Source organism: Lagopus leucura, unplaced genomic scaffold (genome assembly GCF_019238085.1).
Source record: "Lagopus leucura isolate 7727_CA_CO unplaced genomic scaffold, USGS_WTPT01 Super-Scaffold_100019, whole genome shotgun sequence".
NCBI classification, from domain to species: Eukaryota; Metazoa; Chordata; class Aves; order Galliformes; family Phasianidae; genus Lagopus; species Lagopus leucura.
The window spans coordinates 14,171,771-14,186,592 of record NW_024962273.1 but is presented as its reverse complement, the minus strand read 5'-3'; the positions used below and the strand labels follow the sequence as shown (position 1 = coordinate 14,186,592).

The following is a 14,822-nucleotide window of genomic DNA, read 5'->3' as shown; positions in this document are numbered from 1 at the left end:
ACAGGCGAGCCGAGCTGTGTGAAGGTAGGGAGCCAGATGGGGCAGGCTGGGGCTGTTAAAGCCATCGGTAGAGCATTGAGGCTCTCCCCCCTGCACCTGGCTCTGTCCCCTGGCTGGGCTCAGCAGGGAGGGAGCCGCTGGCTCTGCTCTCACTTTCGCCAGCTGACTAAAGCTGAAGGAATCTGCTTCCCCCTCCCCATCCCGCCCATCTCCGCTGCTCTGCACTCCGACCGCAGTGAGGTAAGGGCTCAGCGAGTGGGTGTTGGAGGGCATGGAGGGCTGGGGCTGAATCCAGGGGCAGTTTCTCCACTTTTCTTCTGGTTATTCCCCATGGGGTAATGGCGAAGCATCTGTGGGTTGGCTGGATGGTCGAGCTGGAGTGTGGAGGTCACAGCAGGATGCAGGAGGGGTGCTCGGCAGGCAATAGGAGCTCAGTCTCTTCTCTCTCCTCTTTTAAACAGTCCTTAAACTGATGGAGTGTGTCTGGGGGGTTCTTGGTGTGCCCAGAGCTGTGAAACCAGGGGTGAAAAATCAAAAGGTGAAAAGCAAGCAAAAAAGGTGTCCAAGGATGCATGGTGCACACTGGTTTTTGGGGAAATCAAGCTCTGAGTTGAGGGCTTGGGTAGAAATGCTGCTCCCATTGTCATTCGTGGTGGTATGAGAGGTGTGCATTTTGGGGAGAGTGGAGAGGAGGTCACGTTTGGCCGATGGGGCCATTGGAAGGGTTTCTGTGCCTTTTGAGCTGGGCACTTGTTTAAGAAGGAGAAACTTGCATCTCCAACCAGAGCTTTGAGTCTGCCTCCTTAAAGCATGACGTGATGCCCAAAAGGCCATCCCTCTCCTCCCACACGGAATGTGTCACGGCTTTCTGGGGACAGGTGTGACGTGACGCCAGAGCTAGGCAGGGCTGGGGGGCTCTCGAGCTGGAGAGTCCCTGGGCTGGGGGCCTCCTGCAGTGGGCGATGTGGTGGTGTGAAGGGAGCAGGCTGTCTGTCCGGCTCTTTTTGGGGAATCTGTCCATATGTCTGCAATGCCGAAGAAATGGTTAATGCGGCGCTGCGCTGGCTGCCTCTGGAGGAAGTAGTTAATATTCATAACCAGGAGCTGTCTGTCCGGCTGTCCTCCCTGCCCTCCCTCCATGGCGGCTCGCCCCTCGCTGGGTTAAACAGGGCTGGGGCTCCAGCAGCCCCCAAACGCCTCCCCACTGCCTCTCCTCTGTGTGGTCTGGGCAGAGGGGAGGGAACCGGCACCTCCTCGCCTCCAGCCTCTTCTGTCCTTCCCTCCTCCATCCCGCCCTCTCTCCCTGCTGCTGCTGCGCCAGGTCTGAGCCCTACGGTCCCCCCACTGTGTTTGGGGTGCCCCTAAATTGGCCCCGGGGACACAGCGTTACGGTGGGGAATAGCTCCGTGAGAGGGAAAGCAAAGCCAAAAGGACAAACGCCAGCCCAAAGCCAGCTCCGGCCATCAGCTCCTGTCCTGGACGGACGCACAGAACTGGCTTCAGGCACTTCTTGAGCTGCCACCGTGCCAGGTCCCCTGGAAGGAGCGAAGGAAAGGGATTTTGCTGCCCGCTCCTTCTCTTCGTTCAGGATCTTTTCTTCTCTGTGCCCTTTGGTAAGTCCTGTGCTTGCTTTTCTTTGAGCTGGATGGACTGGGAGAGGGGAGGGTTTAGGGTGGGGGGGGATGGTATTCATAGCCATGGTGACCCCTGGCTCAGGGGCTGGGGTTACTTCTTGCCATCGTATCTGGGCACATGAAATAGACCAGAACTGGGGAGAGGTGAGCTCTTTCCTGGTTTCTTTATCCCATGTGGTCCTGCCTGCTGGGGCAGTGGCAGCAAATGAGATGCTGCTGGGGACTGGTTTGGGGGAGATTTGTTGGTATCCCAGCTTTGTCCTCAACACGAGTGCAGGATTTGTGTGGGAGCATGGTGCTGTGTGGGGCACAAACCTGCGACAGGGTTCTGGGATCTGCGGTATGTGTTCTTTACCACCCACTGAGCTGAGCCCCTCTCCTGAGGTTACTTGCTGTGGGCTGGGTTTTCTCCCAGTCTGAGTGAGGGAGAAGGACCCCCAGGCTCAATGCCAGCCAGCCCTGAGCTATACTGGGAGCTGAGCTTGGGCAGACGCGCAACCCTCTGGGCTGGAGTTGTGCTGACCTTCAGGACGAAGACTGACCTTGCCGGGAGTTGTGGCCACTTGCAAACAGAGACTTGGATTCCTGCTGCTTTGGGTATGGCAGTGTTGGCTGAGGCAGCCTGTATCCTCCTCTCTTGCTGGTTTCTGGGGGAGTTTATTTAATTTGTCATCACAGTATGGTCCTGGAGTGCTATGGAGAGGTGGCAGGGAGCAGCAGCTTCACCTCTTGTCATCAGAGCCCAGGGGTGGCATGGGGTTGAGGACAGGGTGTGCAGTCTGGTGTGGGGCAGGGGGCATGACCTTCCTCCTTGCCACGCCAGTGCCACTCTTGGGATGGAGGTCATCAAGCTGCTGTGTCCTCATCAGGCTGAAGGGTGCAAGGCAGGTGGGACAGGCACTTATGGTGAGCTGTGCCCCTTGCAGACCCTGCTTTCGAGATGTTTCGTCCAGCAGCGGGGCGGTTCCCAGCCTACAGACTAATTAAAGCCTTTCCCATCTATTTTTTTTTCCCTTGGAGCCACGTGCTTCCATTTATATTTATTTATTCCCTTTTCCTCTCTATTCCCTTGCCCTATTTATCCCAGCCTCCTTCGGCTCTTGCCCTATTTCTTGGGACCGGCCAGCACCCGTCACTGCCATCAGACAAGGGCTGGGCAATGTCCCAGCTCTAGGCGATGTCTCAGTCTCTCCAGTGTTGACGCTGCCCCTGGACACGGTACTTTTTCCTTTCTTCCTCCACTGGAAGGGATTCCCTCCCTCTTTCCCCCTTTCCCTGCTGTGAGTCAAATGCTGCCGGTTCCTTGCTGCGTGGAGGAGCACGAAAATTCTCATCCCTCCACACTGCGTGCCCAGAGGGGACCCTGCTTTCCCTGCTGCATCACCCCACCTTTGAGGCCAGGGTGATATTTGGGGCTCAGCTGCCTTCCTGGGTTGCCAATAGGGACCTGCAAGTGGAAAACTGATGCTGAGAGGGCTATTCTTGTGGTTGAAACAGGCTGGCTGGGTAGGTTGTGTGCTGGACATTGTGCATGGTGAGGAGGGGCCATGGCGTGGGGTGAGTGCGTCCCCGTGGGCAGGCAGGGATTGGCTGACACGGCCCTGTGCCCCAGCTCAGGACTGGCTTTCGGAAGTGTTTTGCTCACAGATAGGAGTGCTCTGATTTCACACTATCGCATTAGGGCTGTCTTCCGCTCCTGAGTCAGCCGCTTGGCCCCTGGCCAGCGAAGAGTCATTTTTTCCTCCAAAAGAAAGTGTTTAATGCTGCTCACAGCCCCTTCCAGGAAACCTTGTCGGGGAGCTGGAAAAACAAGAGTCTGTAGCCCAGCCGGTGCTGTGCGTGCTGCTGAGGGGGATAGGCATGGTGAAGGGGGCTGTCCTCAGTGCCACTGCAGTGGCTAGGGTCTCACTTCCACCCTAAGGGTTGGATGACTTATTGGGAAGTGGTGGTGGTGGGATCTGGGGGGGCTTGGGGCAGGGTATGAAACCAGTGGTGACATTGCTGTAATACAGTTTTGAGCTGTGCAGTGTCTCGTGCTTCCCCAGTGAGGAGTTGCTGTATGCTTGGGGTTGGGGAGAAATACTGCTTGTGTGGGAGCTTCTGGCCACTGGAGAAGGCCTGGAGCAGATGCACCCGCCCTGAAAGAGGAAGGGAAAGAACTGAAAGGGTGGGAGCCTTGCTGTAGCCAGGGAAGAAAATGTCAAGGATGGGTGGCTGGGCTGGATCCGTGCTTGGTCTGTGAGGAGAGTGGGAGGAAAGAGCAGGCAGGAGGGGACAGATGGGTCTTCAGTCCATCTGTCTTTGATGCCAGGCTGAGTGCATCTCCTCTTTGCCTGACCTCCTGCGGTCTGTGTGCATGCGTTGCCCCCACGGTCCCTGTTTGCCCTCCAGTGCCCCGATGTGTCCCTTTGGGTGCAGCCGTTAAGCGACGTCCAATGGTATCAGCAGCCCCAGCCCTCCCCACCGCTGGGTCTGGGAGGAGAACAGCCACGGACTTTGCACGGAACCGGGGGGCTGTTTGCTGGATGTCAGCGGAGCATGCGGTGCTTGCGGGGCAGGGAAGGACGGCACGGAGCCACGGGGGCGCGGGGAGGGTGCCTGGCACCGGCGTCTGTGCATGGTGGCGCCCGCGGGACCGCGCCAGGTGCGGAGGAGACGGCCATGCTGGTAGTTAAGCACTCCGGCGGCACGGAAGAGATCGAAACCACCGGCTAATGGGACCCATTAGCTACGTGCAGAGAGCCAGCCATTGATCTGGGGTCTCGTGTTCGTTTCTCCCCTTGCAGAGGTTGGGCACACACAAGGGCCCCTGGACGGGAGCCTCTACGCTAAAGTGAAGAAGAAAGACTCCCTGCACGGCAGCATCGGCGCTGTCAACACCGCCCGCCTCCCCCTTTCGGCAGCCCCCAACCACGTTGAGCACACACTGTCGGTGAGCAGCGACTCGGGCAACTCCACCGCCTCCACCAAGACCGACCGGACGGATGAGCCGGGGGCTCCCGGGGCACCCGGTGGCCACGCGGTGCTGAGCCCCGAGGAGAAGCGGGAGCTGGACCGTCTCCTAGTCGGCTTTGGCTTGGAGAGCGCAGCGCCCATGCACAACCACGCACCGGGCCCCGAACCTGCCCGCATGCCCACTGGGCCAGGCCGACATGTAGTGCCAGCCCAGGTGCACGTCAATGGTGCTGGCACACCACTGCTGGCCGAGCGGGAAACGGACATCTTGGATGATGAACTGCCCAACCAGGATGGGCACAGCGTGGGCAGCCTGGGCACGCTCTCGTCCTTAGATGGTACCACCACTGCCAGCGAGGCTGGCTTCCATGAGGCGCCACGTGTGGGCAGCCTCTCCTCCCTGCCCAATGGCCCGGCTAGCTACAATGGGGCTGAGAAGATGCTGAAGGAAGGGCTTTATGAGGCTGAGCCTCTCTCCAATGGTGCCTACCCTTACAGCAACCAGAATACCCTGATGGGCCACCACCTCCGTGACCCGCTGGCTCACTTACGGCCCTCAGCGTCCGGGCAGGAGCACCTGGCTGGGTACCCACAGCGGCAGCCAGCTTCAGCTTCACCGGCCTGGCTCCAGCCTCCGGTCCCCCAGCCCTACCTGTACGGTTATGACCTACCCAGTGCCCACCGCTCACAGTCTTTTCCAGCTGTAGGGACAGCCAAGTATGAAGCGAACCCGGCATTACCACAGGCTCCAGCTCGCAGCACCAGCAGCCGGGAGGCTGTACAGCGGGGCCTGAATTCCTGGCAGCAGCAGGGCGGCAGCCGACCTCCATCCCAGCTTCATGATGGTGGGTTGGAAAGCCACAGCCCCAGCCTTTCCAGCTGCAGCCCCCAGCCCAGCCCGCTGCAGCCCATGCCCCCGCACAGCCACAGCATGCCCGAGTTCCCCCGGGCTCCATCACGCCGAGAGATTGAGCAGTCCATTGAAGCACTTGATGTCCTCATGCTGGACCTTGCACCCTCCGTCCATAAGTCACAGAGTGTCCCTTCCGCAGCTGCTCGCCAGGACAAGCCGGCTGCCATGCTCTCCTCGTTATCTGCACAGCCACTCAGTGGTCACTATGCTCAGCCAGCCCCACAGGTGGTCCAGCCCAGGTCCTTTGGCGCCTCTGTGGGCACTGATCCCTTGGCCAAAACCTACTCACCTGGTCCTCTGGTTCCTGCGGCTCGAAGTACTGTAGAACCAAACTACACCGTGCATGAGTACCGGGAAACCTATACTCCCTATAGCTACCAGCCGGTGCAGGAGCCTCGGAGCTATGGCAGTGCCCCATCGAGCATCCTTCCGCTCAGTGCCTCGTACAGCCCTGCAGGGTCTCAGCAGCTTCTCGTCTCCTCCCCGCCATCCCCCACTGCAACAGCACAAAGCCAGCTGCCCCACAAGGGACTGGAGAGCTACGAAGACCTGTCGAGGTCGGGAGAAGAGCCTTTGAATCTGGAAGGGCTGGTGGCCCACAGGGTGGCAGGTAGGACGCTTTGATTCCTTGGGGGGACAGGGAGGGGACATGCGTCCCAAGCAGCTGCAACCCACAAGGGTGGTGTGGGGATGAGGTTGGTGTTGGCACCCCGCATGGTGGCAGTGAGGGTGGGGGATGGTGACTTCTCATCTGTGCTGGATCAAAGCCTGGGACTGAGCCAGCACTGATCCCGGGGGGGGGCAGCCTCTGCTGCTTGCTGAGCTCCCCCTGGCACAGCTCACCATGTCAGGGTTGCCATGTGGGGCAGGAAGGGGCAACAGCATCTGGGAGACTGTGCTCTGCCTGCCTGCCTGCCCTTGTCTCTAGCTCTGGGGGTTTTGAGGACACTGAGGGTCCCACCCAACCCAAGAGCTGCTGCAGCGCTGGTGCCTTCACTCCTGCTGCTCAAGTGAGCAGTTGTTTCATTGCGGAGCGACATTTGGGAAAGTTTGGGGATGTGTCCAGGCTTGGGGCCAGCTCGTGATGCTGGGGCTTGGCAGCTCCGTCCGTTCCAGCTCTGCGCTCAGTCCAGAAACTCGCCCGGTATTGAAGGGAGGGGGAAGAGGGCTTGGCTGGAAAAATCCAACAGTGGCAACCCATCCAGCCCTGGGGCTGAGTCACCACTGCCCCAGGGTGGGGGGCAGCACTGTGGGGCAGAACAGGGGCATTGGGTGAAGTTTGCATCCATCCAAACCCCATCTTGAGAGTTCAAGATCCACAGAGCTATTCAGGGAGTCAGGGCTTTAAACAAACCCAAGGGTATGGAGATGCCCAAACTTCACTGTGTATCTAGGCTGAACGTTTTAAGATGATCCCCCCCCCTGAAATCCACTGAGCAGCTATCAGTAGGAGAAGAAGTAGAGTGAAAAAGAGGAGAGCCCTCAGAGGAGGAGGGATAGTGTTTGGGGTGGGTGGGAAATGGATGTTTGATGGCATCTATTGGAAATCCTGTATCAGAGCTGGGGGTCAGGGCAGGGTCCTGGGTACTGTCCTGGTATTCAGTCCCACCTCAGTGACTCATGGAGGAGAGACGAATGGGGATGGCCCCAGCCTGTGTCCACCTGTCCCCAGTCTGGCTCTCTGTGCCAGTGGGGACAGAGCGGGTGGGCTGACCCTTGGCCAGGGACGAAGTGTCCCCAAGCCAGTGCTGGGCCTGGGAGGGGACGCTGTTGGAAGTCAGGCACGGACGGGTTTGTTTACATTCTCTGCTGCTATAAATTGCCTGCATGTCCTGGCACAGTGATGAGGAGCATCTCGTATCACCTCCACCCCAGCACCCCAGTTCTGCTGTGCTTCAAGTCCCCTTCCTCCATCCTTTCATCTCATGATGGATGGGTCCTGTTTGGTGCCATCCTCGAGGGGATGGTGTCAGGGCTTTGATGGCATTGCACAAGGACATGTGTGGCTGGGAGCCACAGTGTTCCCAGTTGGTGTATAAGCAGTGCCTGGAGCTATAGGGGAGGGGTGAAGTGAAGCAATGTTCCTGGCAGTTTGGGTGATGTGAGGGGCAGCTCCAAGTAGGGCTTAAGCTCCCTTGCATCCCTGGTGACCTCAGGCTCATCTCTTGGAGCCTGACTAATCATCTCTTGTTTTCTCTCTCTCTGTCTCCCTGTTGTATCTTGTGACATTTGTCCTGTCTGCCCCTTCCTTTCCCCATGGGGTCCGTGTGTGTCCCTGTGACCTCCCACACTCCTTGCACCCTGTCCTGGTATGCTGGCAGAGTACAACGCCAAGCTCAGGGACCTCAACAAGAGCACCAAAGCCCCCCGTCCTCCTCTGAACCAGCAACGGTCCTCCTCCGGTTTGTTCATTCCACCTCCCTCCTTCCTCCTTCTCAAGACTTCTTCCTCCTTTCTTCCTCCTTCCTTTTCCTCCTTTCTTCTTCCTACTCCTCTTTCCTTCTCCTTCCTGTCTCCTCTTTTGTTCCCTCTCTTTCGTCTTTTCCTTTCTTCCCTCTCTCTTCCCCCTCCTTGCCTGCATGCCGAGTGCTCTGTGTGTTGCATGAACGTGGGATGGAGGGAGGGGAAGCCCCACAGGAGGATGGAAGAGGTCTGAGCCTACCAAGCCCTTGGCACAGCGGGACATGGCTAAATTGGTCCTGGGGTTGTCCCCAGCTGGGCTGGATTCTGGACTGTGGTGTTGATGTGAATCCTTTTGGGATGGACTGGAAAATTGAAGGCAAGGTTGAATGCTGGAGTGTGCTGCTCACAGCAGGGACACTGCATCGGTGCTGTGGTTCTTTTTGGGATGAAACATTGATGCCACACTGATGAAGCACTCTAGGATGGAGGAGAGCAGTAGATGTGTCTGTGACTGGAGGGATGGAAAAATTTGGGTCTTGCGGTGAGCACTACAGGGCAGAGTTCGCTACTGTTCTCCATGTTGAGGGGGAACAAGTTTTTACCTCTGTCTGGTCCTGGGAGTGACATCACACTGGGGAAGGGACAGCAGTATGGGCACAGAGTGGGGGCAGGATGCTGTATTCTCCATTTTTGGCCACTCTGGATGTGCTGTGATGAGGCATGCTGCTCCTGCAGAGGGACAAGGCGTCCTTGGGAAAACTGCTGTGTGGCCAAGCGGGGCTGCACATCTGCCGAGGGGGCACGGCTTTGCGGGAAAGGAGGGTTTATTTTTCAAGCATAGTTTCCAGCACATAAATCACCCAGGGGTCGGGAGGCCGTGCGCAGAGCCTGGGTTTCCTCCAGGCTTCGCTCCGAGCTGCTTGTGAAGTTTCCCACTCCTGACTCCTGAACAATGAGTCCCTTTTTTTTCCCCTCCTCCCTCCCCTCCCTGCCGTCCCCGTCTGTTTTCCATTTCTGGGGAGTGAAGCAGCAAAAAGCCTGCGAGCTGCTGGGCATTTGAGCGCCGAAAAGCAGCCTGGCCTTGGGACTGGCCCCACATTCCCCTCTCCATCCCCATGCAGTAGCTCAGGGTTGGGACGCCCCAGTGCAGCAGTGCTGGGGGACAGCCTTGGAGCACAAGGTGCTCAAAGCAAGCCAAGACAGGCGAGTGCAACTGGAGGAGCCCAAGGAGCTGGACAGAAGGTTTGGGGTGACCTGGTGCGATGCTCCCCCTGCAGCACAGCATCCCCGCGACTCCCCTAAGGGCTCTGAGCCGCCGGCCCCCGAGCACCTGCAGAAGGGATTGAGGAGTTGTGTTTCAAAGCTGCTCCGAGTGGAATTTTCCAGGCCGCCTCCGCGGCTCGAGCCAGCCCCGTTGGCTCGCGTCCCCCGCCTCTCAGCCGGGCCGCTGCTCCCCAGAGCGTTGATTTTATTGTTGCTGCCATTAACTGCGCTGATTAGTTCGAAATGCACCCGGCCACCTCCCTCCCTCCCTCCCTCGCTGCCGGAGGAGCCGGGGGCTGCGGCAGTGCACTATGCGAGTGCAGGGGTGGACGGGAGGAGAGGTCAGCAGGCGCAAGGCGCAGAGCCCTGACGAGCAGGAGGAGCAGCTGATGGCCGCCTGCACTCCACCAGCCCGTGGGAAAGGAGTTGGTGTTGGAGAAGTGCATTTCCTGGAGTGTTCTGCTGGCCTCTTGTTGGTTTTTTTTTTTTTTTTCCACTTTTTCCGTTTCTTTTTTTCCTGTCCCTTTTTCTCTCTTTACCCTGCTGCAATGCCGTTCTCAGCAGGGCGCGTGGGAAGAGTAGAGGGGACAGTGCTGTCACCTTTGCCAGTCCCTTGTGTCACCTCAGCAGCACGTCTGAAATTGGGGATCTCCTTGCTGCTATGCAGGCCCCCAGGATGTTCCCCAGAGGGGCTATGAGTTGTGCTCTGCGTGGCCCCCACTGAGCCCTCTGCACCAAACCCAGCACCACAGCCACCCTGGGCACTTCTTTGTTGGAGAAGCTTCAGTGCTGGGCTGGGTGGAATGAAGGTTGTGTTTGGGCCACATCCCTCAACCCACTCTTGAAGCTCCTTTGTCCCCATTCCTGGTCTTTCTCCCAGCCCACTGAGATCACTGGTGTGAGCTAACCAACCTCAGGCAGCCAGGACCCTACGTGCTACACTGAGCTCTGGCCTGCTTGCAGAATGTTCTGTGATGCTCACAGCTCACACAGCTGATGCTAGGGAATGCTATGGACTCAGCTCAGGACTCATAGTGCTTGGTTGGGATAATGCAGTGAACTAGCCACAGCCCTGGCTTGCTTTTTCTCTTGTCCCTTTGCTGCTGCTGCTGCTGAGCAGATCTGATCTGGCTCAAAACTAGCCCTGCTGCCGTGGGGTGGGAGCAGGTGAGTGCTGAATCTGCTGTCTCTGCCGGGCAGAGCCCCTTCTCCAGACCATCTTGGATCAGCCGTGGAGCATCTCCCAGCAACCCTATCCCAGCTGGCACCTCCTCACCCATCTCCCGTGCCTTGTGCTTGCCTGTAGGGGTGCAGTCCCGGGAGAAGTCCCCAGAGGAGAGCACCGTCTCTGCCCGAAGGCAAACCCCCAGTGACAGCCACTATGAGAAGAGCTCACCGGAACCCAGTTCTCCCCGCAGCCCCACTGTCCTCTCACCTGAGGTGGTCAGCACCATTGCGGCCAACCCTGGAGGAAGGCCCAAGGAGGTGCGCTGGGTACTGGTGCTGGGGGTGCTGATGGGGAGAGGGAAGGCTGGGAGGCAGCATTCTGGAGGGTTGGGGGTTTAACGATGCATTTTTGGTGAGGAGGTAAAAACTTTCCCTCTGGAGGTTTGTGCCCATTGTACAGATGGGACCAACCCTTTCTCCTGCTCTCCCCCCAGCCTCACCTCCACAGCTACAAGGAAGCCTTCGAGGAGATGGAGAGTGCCTCCCCCAGCAGCCCGACCTCCGGCGGTGGTGAGATTTCTCCCCCCACCCCAGCCTTCCCTGTCTCGCCACAAACCCCTTACTCCGACTCCCGTAAGTGCTGCGGCTCCGGGAGGTGGAAGGGCTCGGTGGGTGGCTTTCATCAAACCAGAAATTTGCCAAGGGTCAGACAGCTCCGGGCTCCAGACACCCACTGCCACGATAATCGCTCACTCCTCTTTTCCTTCCTCCTCCTCTCTCCTTCACATCCCACCATCTGCATCTCACTCTTGGCACTGTCCTGTTGGCTTTTCCCCATCCTCCACTCACTGGGGTGTTTCTGGGATGAGGAGAGGATCAGGGTCAGAGAGATGGCACCATCCCATTCCTGCACCTCCCCATCTTTTCTACCAGCATGGCACAAAAGCTATAGAGCAATAAGGGGACAGCAAGGGATGTAGGTCAGAGGCTCAGGGTAGACTCTTGCACACTGTCCCACTTCCCACTCACTGTTTTTAGGGCAGGAATGGCATAGGGCTGCAAAGAGTGTTGCATGTGTTCTGTCTCTACTTCTCTGGTTCCTTTCTAACTAACCTCGGTTGTGCAGTTGTGGTGGGTTTGTGGGGACCGGGTTTGTGTGACTGGCTCTGGTGATGACCCCCTGTGAAATGGAGCAGCTGGTCAACTGGGAAACCCATTAAAAAGATGCCCTCTCTGCCCTCCCAAAATAACCTTTTGTAGGCTGACCACACAGAAGGATGCTTTAGGGCTGGCAGTCAGTGTCCTGGTCCCACTCGGCAATGCTGATGCCCTTTGCAGATCAGGCTGCTTCCCCCACACTGCTACTGTCTATCTACTGATGTTCCTGTTTCATGAGATGTAGAGATCGGAGTGTGGGAATGTCCCGGGGCATTTGGCAACTCAGAAATGGCCCCGTTGTTCCTCGGGCCCAGCAGGCCCTTGGCAGAGGGACAGTGACTCATTTTGGGGGATGAGTCACTCGCAGAGGTGACAGAACAGCCTGGCAAGGGAGGTGGCCCAGAGGCAGCATTTATTGTCCAGTTTGAAAGTCAAGGAGGAAGTTTGAAGCTCAAGCTCTCAGGCTGCACTAGAGTTTCACCAGGGGTGATGCAGGAACTTTTCCTCTCCGTGGGGACACCGCTGTCCCTGGCCCTGGGAGAACCCCATATTTTGTCTGCCAGCATCGAGAAGGGACCAGACTGGAGGAAATCAGTTTTTGGGAAATCAGCCACCTACCAAAGCTAGGTTTCCCAGTGACTTGGCTGCTCCAGACTGAGGCTGCTCTGAGATGTGGCCTCAGGGGTGGGGATTGCCTTTCCTACCACCCACCACCTCCTGGCATCCCTGCTGCAAATTGGGATGTTCAAATGCTGATGGTGGAAGAATCTTCAAGGTGAATGTTGGGGAGAGTGAGGAAACTGGGATGTTGGTAGGGTTGGTGGAATGCAGCACTGAGGAGATGAGGCAGATCTGTGGGGTAGGAAGGGATGGAGGAACAACCACGTCCCATTAATCCCAACCATCCTGTGCTGCCAGTGCAGGCATAGCCATCGCCGTGCATACATAGGCAGCTTCCACTGGTATGTATGTATGAGCTTGGGGATTGCAGAGCTTCCATGTGCATTAGATACCTTTGGGGAATGAGCTCTGTGCGAACATAATCACCTGCCCGTTGAGCTGTTCTGTGGGTAGTAGATGTATTAGAAGTCCTAGATCGATGGAGTGTACTGGGACAGCCCTGCCTCAGTTCATCCAAGTGTAGGGGTGGGCAGAGGGGTGGGTTGGATGGGAGGACTGAGGAGGGGAATGGGATGATGATGGAGGCTTCATGCCTATGGTGGGACAAGGTTGAGAGATGGGGGCTGGGCCTGCCCTGTTGGGAATTGCCTCCCTTCTGTGTCCTGCCGTTCCCCAAATGGGACAGACTGCTTATGCACACTCTGTCCTTTGTGTGTCTTCAAGTGATGATGCTGCTCCAAACTTGGGCGTCCACTCTTTCTGGCAGTCCTGAGTGCAGCCAGTGGGTGGGATGGCGCTTACCTCCTGGGCAGCACTATCTCCGGACTTTCTGAAGCTTCCCCTCTTCTCCTGCCCTTAATGCTGTTGTTTTCCCCCCCCACCCTGGTGCCAACAGTGCGTTCTCCACCCGGCCTGGCCAAGACCCCTCTCTCAGCACTGGGGCTGAAACCCCATAACCCAGCTGACATCCTGCTGCACCCAGTGGGAGGTGAGTGCAGCATGGGGACTGTGGGTGGCTTTCCTTGAGGGGCATCTGTGAGTACACCTCTTGGGTAGAGGCTCCATCAGATGCAGAAGGCACTTCTTCCTCTGTGCTTGGGCCAGGCCATTGTGGGGACCTTCCCATAGGGATATGGGGTGCAGGCTTCTGGACATCATTTCTGAAATGGGCAGGCTGGATGCTGGAGATATATGGGGTCGGGAAGCTGTGGGGCTCTCTTCTGCCTTCTGTGTGCTCCTATTGCAAAGCAGTGCTGCTTAACTCAGATTTCTCTCTCTCTCTGTCTCACTCCTCCCTTTTTCCACCTCTGCCCTGCTCCCATCACTCCCCTCCATCTCTCAGAGCTAGAAGGGGAGGCGGGAGCTGACTCTGAAGAAGGTAAGAAAGGCTTTTTCTGCCCTGGCTCTCTTTCCTGTGGGTGCTCATCACTCAGAGCACCGAGGATGCCATGGTCTGGCCCTGGGGTGCTCAATGCCTGGGTGCCCCCCAATGATGGTGAGGCTCTGGGGTGGCACATGGCCTCAGGACAGAGCGCCTTGCATTACCCAAGTGCCGCCTGCAGTTGTTGGGTGGTTTTACTTTCTTCTTTAATGAAACTTTGAGCCCTCAGGGCCAGGATAGGGAACAATTTGTTCCAGATCCTTCCCAGGGAGGGGACGTCTCCTCGGCATGTTTGCTGCACTTCCTGCGGCTCTGTCAGCATTTCTCCCTGGGAGTTCCTCAAAATGCAAATACCCCAACCTGCGTGTTGTGTAACGCTTGAGAAAGTGTTTGCTTCAGGAAAACAACACAGATTTTTCAGTGATAGTTTCTTGGATGCAACAGAGGAAGAAGAGATGGGATAAATCCCAGCTTTTTCCTCCTGTGCTGTGTCTCCCAGCCCTCTCCTTCCCACTCCCTGAAGCTCTGCTTTTCCGTTCCTTGGTTCTCAACACACTTCGTGTGTTGGTGGCTAGCCCAAAGTACTGGTGTCCTTGTGGCTCTGCAAGTGGCCACTGGCAACTTCTTGCCTTACTTCTGTCCTGCAACCTCTTGGATAATGTGGTGGCGTGTGGGCTGAATCTGGTTGGACTGGGGGGTTGGACTCGATCTCTGGAGGTCCCTTCCAACCCCTACAATTCTGTGATTCTGTGGTGTTTTGGCTTTGGGGAGGTTATGGGAAATATGGAGATGACAGTTTGAGGACACAGGGACAACCAGCAAGATGGGGAGGGCTTGGATGGTGACACTGCTCTGGGCTGGTTGGGAGAGGAGATGTAATTTTGGGTGCTAAAAGAATAGTGTGGTTCACCCTGCGGCATTGTGGCTTGGATGGGAGAGGTTGGACATGGTCTGGGGAGGATGTAGCCCCCACCAGCAGCTCCCCTGTGCCCAGGACACCCTCAGCATGCTGCTCCATGAGGTTTCCATCCCACTGGGACCAGGGGGATGTGCTCAGCCCCTCCTTATCTCCTTAACAGGCAGTGCTGGATCATAGGGCTGCCTGTGCCCTCCGGGAAGGCTTTAGGACAGGCTTTGGGCACAAGGTTGGGTGTTTCACAGCCCTGATTAGGGTTCCCAAATCACTGCTCACCCCCCGGATGATACATGACTTCTGTGTTCCCCTGCTATTTTCCCATCTCTGCAGCCTCTTCTGAGAAAACACCAGGAAGCAAGAGTTGAGTTTTCAACCTAGGAAAAAAAAAATCCTGCCCGAAACTTCTCTTTT

The 14,822-nt window shown here is 57.4% G+C and overlaps 1 protein-coding gene across 14 annotated transcripts in view; it reads left to right on the top strand.

The window, feature by feature from the left end:
* TNS1 (tensin 1) overlaps positions 1 to 14,822 on the top strand; it is a 46,857-nt gene that overhangs the window by 20,878 nt on the left and 11,157 nt on the right. For 6 of the 14 annotated variants that reach the window (XM_042877839.1, XM_042877848.1, XM_042877845.1 and 3 more), the window contains 6 exons: positions 4,421 to 6,112; positions 7,824 to 7,904; positions 10,475 to 10,653; positions 10,830 to 10,968; positions 13,010 to 13,102; positions 13,457 to 13,492. In XM_042877839.1, the coding sequence (XP_042733773.1) occupies positions 4,421 to 6,112; positions 7,824 to 7,904; positions 10,475 to 10,653; positions 10,830 to 10,968; positions 13,010 to 13,102; positions 13,457 to 13,492 (2,220 nt within the window). The remainder of the gene's footprint in view (positions 1 to 4,420; positions 6,113 to 7,823; positions 7,905 to 10,474; positions 10,654 to 10,829; positions 10,969 to 13,009; positions 13,103 to 13,456; positions 13,493 to 14,822) is intronic. The other 8 variants (XM_042877843.1, XM_042877850.1, XM_042877841.1 and 5 more) reach the window with 7 other exon arrangements.